This window comes from Myotis yumanensis, unplaced genomic scaffold (assembly GCF_028538775.1).
Source record: "Myotis yumanensis isolate MYYU_CA2020_CCGP unplaced genomic scaffold, mMyoYum1.0.hap1 SCAF_23, whole genome shotgun sequence".
In the NCBI taxonomy this organism is placed as follows: domain Eukaryota; kingdom Metazoa; phylum Chordata; class Mammalia; order Chiroptera; family Vespertilionidae; genus Myotis; species Myotis yumanensis.
The window spans coordinates 9,652,330-9,660,954 of record NW_027223774.1 but is presented as its reverse complement, the minus strand read 5'-3'; the positions used below and the strand labels follow the sequence as shown (position 1 = coordinate 9,660,954).

At 59.7% G+C, this 8,625-nt stretch overlaps 2 protein-coding genes across 3 annotated transcripts; both read right to left on the bottom strand.

Annotated features, from left to right (window-relative positions):
* Nucleotides 1–591: 591 nt before the first annotated feature.
* Nucleotides 592–3,757, bottom strand: SAXO3 (stabilizer of axonemal microtubules 3). 2 transcript variants are annotated; one of them, XM_070402173.1, is made up of 5 exons: nt 3,596–3,757; nt 3,156–3,359; nt 2,912–3,055; nt 1,391–1,518; nt 592–984 (listed from the first exon to the last, which is right to left on the bottom strand). In XM_070402173.1, the coding sequence occupies exons 1-5, from the start codon at nt 3,749–3,751 to the stop codon at nt 666–668; spliced, it is 951 nt and encodes a 316-aa protein (XP_070258274.1). In that variant the 5' UTR covers nt 3,752–3,757; the 3' UTR covers nt 592–665. The 2 variants fall into 2 exon arrangements, with proteins under 2 accessions (XP_070258274.1, XP_070258275.1); XM_070402174.1 differs by having other exon boundaries at nt 719–984; nt 2,912–3,083.
* A 2,224-nt stretch (nt 3,758–5,981) lies between these two features.
* On the bottom strand, nt 5,982–8,084 carry NTF4 (neurotrophin 4). The gene is made up of 2 exons (XM_070402165.1): nt 8,025–8,084; nt 5,982–6,885 (listed from the first exon to the last, which is right to left on the bottom strand). The coding sequence occupies exon 2, from the start codon at nt 6,871–6,873 to the stop codon at nt 6,241–6,243; it is 633 nt and encodes a 210-aa protein (XP_070258266.1). The 5' UTR covers nt 6,874–6,885; nt 8,025–8,084; the 3' UTR covers nt 5,982–6,240.
* Nucleotides 8,085–8,625: the final 541 nt, after the last annotated feature.

Below are 8,625 nucleotides of genomic sequence, written 5' to 3'. Positions count from 1 at the left end.
TGCTGACTTTACAGACTCAATCCTTAGGCGCTGGAGAGGTCGTGCGGGGGCAGGGATAGGGGTAGGGAGCCCCTGGCTGTGCTGGCAGGTTGGGGAGCCCTGTCTCTGCCCATCACGGGGGAGGGGTCTGGAGCGCGCCCCTCCAGCGACCCTGCAATGGTGATGGACGGAGCCTCAGCCCTGCTCCACCTGCCATAGACTGAAAGTCAGAATCCGAACTCCGGAGGCGCATGTTGCCTCTGCGCTCGGGAAACGGGCCCGCCCGCTCCCAGACACCCCGCCGCAAGGACTCAGTGGGAGCGCCTTCTCCCCACACTCGTAGCCCCCAGAAACCGGGATGCCAGAGCCCAACCCAGCAAAGAGCGACGTGTAGACTATTTCACGGTCATTGATTAAGAGAAGCTCTGCCCCTTCTGCCGCAGGGGCACGTCCCGCCCGCCCGCCGGCCCGCAGCCCCAAGTACATATTCCAGGCCCACTCCCGCCCCCACAGTCGGGTAGGTGTATGTGGGGTGCGCCCCGCCCACCGCCAGACTCTGTCCTGCCCCCGCGTGGTGGGCGGGGTTCCCACGCTCAGGCCCGCCCACGGGGAGCCCGGGGGCCGGCTTCCAGGCTCGGCCCCGCCCCTGCTCGGGGGACGCGTCTGCGGCGGGGCTGGCGGGGCGCTCAGACCAGGGCGGGCTTGGAGCTGCCGTAGTTGGAGCTCTCGGTGCGGTAGGCTTGCGGCACGCGGTGGATGGCCGGCACGGGGTTCCGGTGCGGGACTCTCCAGGACAGCTCCCCCGGGTAGAAGCGGTCAAGCCGGCGGAGCGGGTGCAGCGGGAGGCTGTAGGACTCCTGCGCCAGCGACAGCGCCCCGCGGTGCGGCACCGCGGGCGTCACCGGGCGGGCGCGGGGCACACGGATCCGCGGCGGCGGGGGCACCCGACAGGAGGGTCGACAGGGCGGCTGCTGGGGGCCGTGGCGCCAGCGTAACAACTCCTTCCTGTTGGGGGAGGCAGGATGGGGACGAGGCTGAGGGTTCAGACCCGCCTCGGGTCCGAGGAGGCAGCAGGCCTGAGCTTGCGTTTCAAGGAGAGGGCCTGTTTGTAGGAGTCGGGGACCACTTAGAAAAAATGGGGTTGGGGACTGGATTCCTGGGTCCTCCAGGTACTTAAACGCCTGGAATCTGGGCTTTTCTCACCCTTGGGCAGTATCTGGAGACGCAAATGTCAAATTACCCCGCCCCAGATGGTCAGGGCCGGCTCCTAGATCCCTCCGCAGGCTTCGTGCACCTGGGCGCCAGGGTCGGGCTGAGACCTGAGGGAGCCCATACCAGGAGTCTGGGCGGTCCAGCAGCCGGGGGGCGGGGGGGGTGCAGGGGGCGGTGCCAGTGGAGGACTCGGGCTCACTTTGAAAAGGCTCGGAAGTCGCCGGCAGAGGTGGGCAGGTAGAGCTGAAAGCGGTCCAGGATGCCCCGGTTGGACACTACGAAAGGCCGGCCGGCCAGCTCCGGGCTCATCCTCCAGGGAATGAGAGTCTGAGGAGGAAGAGGCAGGAGGAATGACCAAGAAAGCGGTTTCATCTTCCTTTTGAAGCCTTGGGTCCCTGACTGAGAACGCCTCTTCCTTCGGACTCAACAACTCCTCTGGACCAGAATCAGAGTCCTTCCCGGCCAATCGCATGCAGCGCACGGTCGCTTCGCTCCCCAAACCAGAAACTCCAAGACCCAATCGCTTTTTTGCTCACCAGCCAACAGAAAGGCAAGTCCCCAGACTCAAACCTTCCTTGTCCCGCCACTGGAATTTAGCCGCACCTGGGCCAACAATTCCTCCTAACATCAGCCTCTCGCAGAAAGCCTAGCCCCGCCTCCCGCCTCCGGCTCTGGCTCCCGCCTCCCGCCTCCGGCTCCCACCAGGTCCCAGAATATTCAAGACCCGCCCCCTAGTGCAGTCCTCTTCCTGGCTCTGCCCCAAGCCTCAAAGCCACCTTCTACCCGAAGGGCGTGGCTCAGTGGTTGAGCATCCACCTGTAAACCAGGAGGTCATGGTTCGATTCCCCCGTCAGGCCTGGTTGCAGGCTCGATTCCCCCAATGGGGGGGGGGGGGGGGGGGGGGCGGGGCGTGCAGGAGGCAGCCAGTCAATGATTCTCATCATTGATGTTTCTACTCTCTCTCTCTCTCTCTTCCTATCTGAGATCAATAAAAACATTTTTTAGCCCTAGCTGGTTTGGCTCATGGATAGAGCGTTGGCCTGCAGACTAAAGGGTCCCAGGTTCAATTCCGGCCAAGGGCACATGCCCAGGTTGCGGGCTCGATCCCCAGTAGGGGGCGTGCAGGAGGCAGCCAATCACTGATTCTCTCTATCATTGACGTTTCTATCTGTCTCTCCCTCTCTGTTCCTCTCTGAAATAAATTAATTTAAAAAATTTAAAAAACAAAACAAAAAAAACATATTTTTTAAAAACCCTCCTAACCCACTTCAACATTTATTAGTTGCGCCCCAGAGATTATTAGCCCCAGAGAGCTGGGATTGCGGGTCTTCAGTCCTCCCCTCCTCCTGGCCCCACCTCAAGATGTCCAAGCCCCTTCCCCAGTCTTTGTACTCTTCTCAGTCCTCTGCAGACCTTTAGCCACGCCCCCAGACCTTTTAGCCTCGCCCCAGACCTTTTAGTCACGCCCCCAGACCTTTTAGTCACGCCCCCAGACCTTTTAGCCACGCCCCCAGACCTTTTAGTCACGCCCCCAGACCTTTTAGCCTCGCCCCAGACCTTTTAGTCACGCCCCCAGACCTCTTAGCCACGCCCCCAGACCTTTTAGTCACGCCCCCAGACCTTTTAGCCACGCCACCAGACTAAAATTTCCTAGTGGCCCCGCCCCAGGCGCTCGCAGCTGCGTCCCCCACCCCAGTGCCCACACGGTCTCCTCCGCTACCTGGGAAGCGGCGGTGAGGTGGTGGTCGGCGAACCGCAGGGGCCGGGCGCCCTGGTGCAGGTCGGGCCACGCGGAGTACTGCGCCCGCGCCTCGCTGCTCTGGTGCTTTGTGGTCAGCGGGAGGCACCAGCCGCGGCGCAAGAGCTGCAGGAAGACAATTCGGGGACCCAACCTGAGGGTAGACGGGGCGGAATTGCAGTCCTCAGCCCTGTCCCCCGCGGACCTCGGCATCCTGGAATCTTACCTTTTCCCCAAAATCCTTCATCCCCACAGACCGCGCGAGGTCCTTCGTCTTCGGGACCTTGGGCTGCGCATAGGGCACGCCGTGGGTCTTGAGCACGCCGTGAGCCGCGCCATAGGTGGTCTCCCATCTGCTGATGACCTCGTCGAAAGCCCAGATGTGCAGACCCCTCTTGGCGGCTGGGGCCAGGGGCTCCGCCACCGTGGACTGGGTAGAAGGCGCGGGACGTCAGCTTTAAAAAAACCTTAGGAGTCCGGCCCTCCAGCCCTTTCCTCCCTCCAGTTCCAGGCATCCAGGTCCCCTTCATCTGTCAGACCCAGGACTCCGCGCCCCTCCTCCTTCAGTGAGGAGTCCAGGCCACCGTTCCCCTTTTCTGTCCGCAGGTGTCTGGATCCCCGCGCCCCCTTCCGACGCAGGAGTCTGGACGCCCAGGCTGCTCTCACCTGGAGAGTGGGCGGGCGAAAGGGCACGGATGGAATGATGTGGTGGGCGACACCACTGCTGGTGAGATGCCAGTCGGGCCAGGATCCTGGATCCTCGGTCCCAGAGATGGGGGGCCCGGGAGGGCCATAGCGCAGAGCGAGGGTCCGACCCGCCATGATCCCTCCCCCCCGCCTTTTAGCCAAGCCGGAGGCTTGTTGTGGCTGTTGCCATAGTGACAGAACCCTCCCTCGCTGAATCCAGCCAATGGAGGGCCTGCAGGCTGTGGATGGGGAGAGTGAGAAAGAGGTCCCGGCACAGAGGGACATGGACTTTGACAGAGCGGGGCAGAGGCCCCAAGAGGGGCACCGAACCTCAGAGACGTTGGGGGGCGGGGGAGACCCAGACAGACAGGAGGGCAGAAATGGGGCACCGGGGAAGGTGAACTAAAAGTTTAATTTTAGAGTTTTAGAGACAGAGACCCTGGGCAGGGGGAGACAGAAACTCACAGAGGGGGACAGAAACCTGGGGGTGGTCAGAATAACAGAGACCCTGTGGGGGAAGAAGACAGAGACCAGCGTGGGGGGGGGGGGGGGAGATAGACTACCCAGCACATCAGGAAACCCATGGGAAACACCCCCATTCCTACAGGGATCCAGCCTGCTGACGGCCTGCTCCCCCAGCCAGGCCTGTCCACCTGGGGGGGGGGGGGGGGAACTTTGACGCCGGGCTGTCTCTCCTTCCCTGTGTGTGCGGAGTGAGCATCTGTCCTACTGCCTTTGATTCGACTGAAAACTTCCACCTGGGAATGGGGGTGGGCAGAGGGAGGGACCCACAGAGAAACGCACAGGAATAGACTTCACCAAACAGGGGGTGTGGGGAGTGGTGCAGAAACGGCTTTGATGAATGAGAAAGACACACGAGAATGGGCGAGAGACGGTGACTAAGAAACAGAGGCAGAAAGAGAGCTAGTGACGCAGAGACAAGAGGTGGAAGTTAGGAGAAGAGACGGGGACGTGGCAAGAAAGAGTAGAATTGCAGGCGGAGAACAGAGATGTAGCCACAGAGGCAGCCAGACCCTACCTGCCCTGCCGCCCGTCCTTCCCAGGGACCCAGTCTGTGATTGGGGGTGGGGGTGGGGGATGAGGGTTTCTATGTCCTTAGCAGAAAGCTGGCCCTAAAATAAAGTCTGTGAGTTGGTAGCGGGTGTGGAGTGGTAATTCATGAAACGGTGTCCTGAGGATGTGGGGTCGCCCCTGACTTCCTTGTCACTGCCTCACTTTAATCCTCAATTGAGGTTATTTTTTTCCCCATTGATTTTTAGAGAGAGAGGGAAAGACAGAGAGAAACACCGATGTGAGAGAAACACATTGATTGGTTGCCTCCTGCACGAGCCCTGACCAGGGCCCGGGCCGGGGAGGAGCCTGCAATCTAGGTACATGCCCTTAGTCAGAATCGAACCCAGGACCCTTCGGTCCGTAGGCTGACGCTCTATCCACTGAGCCAAAGCGGCTAAAGTCACTGCTTCACTTTAAAGACCTTTCAGTCAAGGCCTCTGTCTCCTCAGCCCCCACTGACTCATCCCACCAACCCATTCTACAGGCAGGGAAAACTGAGGCTGCCTTCAGAGCCTCTCATTCAGGCTTCTAGGGTCCCTTCTCCTGTTGGACTTGCCTGGCCCACTCAAGGCCTATCCGTGTCCAAATGACCCCTGATCTTTCACAGCGGTCAGGCCAGTTGTCAGAACCTCACACTTTCCTCCAACTGGACAGTTTTAGAGTTTCTTTCTTTCTCGGGGCGGAATAGAAGTTGAGACAGGGAAGGGTGGTAGACACCTGACTCGGACTCCCCACCAGGGCTGAATTCTCTACCATCCTGACCTCCCATCATTCATCCTTACTTGTGTTCCGACTGTGATGGGTAGGTCAAAACGGAGCATTCTTGCCCTAGCCAGCTTAGCTCAGTGGCTAGAGCCTTGGCCCATGGACTGAAGGGTCCCGGGTTCGATTCTGGTCAGGGCATGTGCCTCACTTGCAGGCTCAATCCCCATGCGGTAGGCAACCAATCTATGTGTGTGTCTCACGTCCATGTTTCTCTGTATCTCTCCCTCTCCACTCTCTCTCTGAAAGTCAATGGGAAAATATCCTCGAGTGAGGATTAACAAAAAACAAACAAAACACAGAGCATTCTTGCCCTATCCGACCTAGTAAACTGCCCATTCGAGTCCTCACTCCCAGTTAGTTGCTTACATGTTCCAGTTTTTATGCTCCGCCACCCACTGCTTGATATATTTCCTCCTTGTCACTCTCCCCATAATGAGCAAGGTGATATCTTCTGAGATCATAGAGCAACACTTAGAAGCTAAAGGCTTCCCTCCAATGTTCAAACCCACCAGAGTTGATCTGACAAGTTGTGTATTAGAGGTCTTAAACAGTAGGCACTCAGAAAATACAGGCTATCATCATCATCATCATCCACCTTGGAGTTCACAGGAGAACTCCTATTCATCCTTCAAAACCCCATCCGGTTTTACCACCTGTCTTGTACAGATTGAGCTGACTTTGTGACGACTTAACAAGTTCCCACCATGAGGCCCAGAGCAGCCCCTGAGGTCCCTCAGCATCCAGCTCTCGTCTTCCTCTGCTTGCCCAGTTCCTGCGCAGAGGCCTCAGGCCCGGCCGGTCCGGCTGAGGAGTGTGCAGACACAGGCAGTGTCGATTCGAATCCATCGCCAGCCCACACGGCCCTGAGCGTCAGTGGTCAATGCCCGCACGTAGGACTGCTTGGCCTTACACTCGGACACCCAGTGCCTCCGGTCCACGCCCCGGCAGCCGCCTCCGCCTGCACCAGGGCCATCTTCCCCAGTGTTGTCAGCCTTGCAGCGGGTCTCAAAGAAGTACTGGCGAAGAGGACTGCCGCCAGCTGCAGGCACCTCGCCCAGAACCTCCACCTCACGCCCACGCAAGTCCACAGCTGTCCGCCGGTCAGTCACCCAGCTGCTCACTGCATCGCACACAGCCAGCTCTCCCCGGCGACTTGCTGGTGCTGTCTCGCTCACTCCTCGCCGGCTGCGGTTAGCCGGGCTGCCGGGTGGCTCCCCAAAGGCCCCAGTCTCCAGGAGGAAGAGCAGAGGGGGGCCTGCGGGGGCACCCCTGGAGAGCACCACTCGCGGGGACAGCAGGTCCCACTCAGGGGCTGGAAATGGGGGCAGTGGAGAGGGTGAGGGATGGGGTTCCACTGGGACACTGGGGAGGAGGCAAAGGAGGAGGATGGGGAGGGACCATAAAGGGTGGGGCAGCATCTCGCTGAGCACCTGAGGATGGAGAAGAAAGCTGGAGTTAGAGAAGAGGGTCATCATTTAGGGGGGACCTGCAAGCCAGAACCATAGGGAGGCCCTTGTTCTAGAACCTTGGGGAACCTATATTCTAGGATTGAATAATGCCCAACTTCCAGATGATCCTACTACTATCTCTCTATATAAAAGCCTAAGCAACCCTTCCACCATTTGACCAGTAGCTATGACATGCACTGACCACCAGGGGGCAGACACTCAATGCACAGGCATGGAAACAAGGAACAGACTGATGAATCTCAGAGGGAAGGGGGGAGGGGGAGGGCGGGAAGAGATTAACCAAAGATCTTATATGCATACTAGAGGCCTGGTGCACAGATTCGTGCACCAGTGGGGTCCCTCGGCCTGGCTCTCCCATATCCTCCGAGGGGTCCTGGATTGCGAGAGGATGCAGGCCAGGCGGAGGGACCCCAATGATGCAAGAATCTGTGCACAGGGCCTCTAGTTACTAATAATAGCCAACAATTGGGGAAATAGAGGCTCAGAGAGGTTAGTAACTTGTACCAGGTCACACAGCCAGCAAATGCCAGCGTTGGCACTGGAACCCTGTCTGAGCAACCCCACTCGGCCATACTGCCTCTACAACCCCAAGGAACCCTACGTCCTGCAGCCTGGAGGAGGTTTGAGGTCCCAAACTTTGAGAAAGGCCAGTTCCGGAATCCTAGGGAGATGCAACTTTAGCTCAAAACGGCCACTAAGCCCTAGCCGGCTTGGCTCAGTGGATAGAGCGCCAGTCTATGGACTGAAGGGTCCCAGGTTCGATTCCGGCCAAGGGCACATGCCTGGGTTGCGGGCCTGTTCCCCAGTGGCGGGTGTGCAGGAGGCAGCCAATCAATGATTCTCATCATTGATGTTTCTATCTCTCTCTCCTTCTCCCTTTCTCTCTGAAATCAATAAAGAAATATATATTAAAACGGCCACTAAGAAGGCAAGAAAATCACTTGCCTCTCAGACGGGGCCTCAGTTTCCCTGTCTGTAAAACTGATCTGGGGCTGGGAGACGCAGGCCAAGGTGTGGATACTGCCCTTTCTGTACCACATTCTGGGGGCCTGTGATTCTGGGAAAGGGGGAGGTGGAGAGGACAGGGGTGGTTACCGGACCTGTCAGCACCTCCTCCGCCTCCGAGCTCCCGGGCTGGGGGCCCCCAGGCTCCAGGGGGCCCCTGTGGGGGACGCAGGCGGCCCCCTCCTTCCTGACATCTCAGGAGAGGAAGGGGGCGACCACCTAGAGGAAGAGGGGAACAGGCATGTCATCTAGGCAGGTGGGGGAGGGGCCCGAACCCGTGTTCCTCTCCAAGTGTAGGGTACCCAACAGCCAAGGCCACGCCCCCTTTCAGAGCACCCCCCCTCCTGCCCTGCCCAGGTGATGGCTCCTGGCTGGGATGGGAAGCAGATGGGGGGAGGAGAGGAGACCGCAGAGGCTGGAAAAGATTACGTCCTCCTCGGCCCATTCATCTCCCAGACAGGCTGGGGGTGGGGCCGGGCTGGACACCCGGGGACCCGAGGGCCCACCCCCCAGAAGCCCTGGGTCCCCGAGGCTGCTTCCTGGAATGTTTTCCCCGCACGGGACAGGCCGGGGCCCGCCCAAGCCTTCCGCTGCGCATACCTGGAGCGGCTGCCTGCCCCGGCTGCGAGATGCCCAATGGGGCGCTGGGGTATGCAGGGGGGCGCATGCTGACCCAGCCAGGGCCGGGAGGCCAGG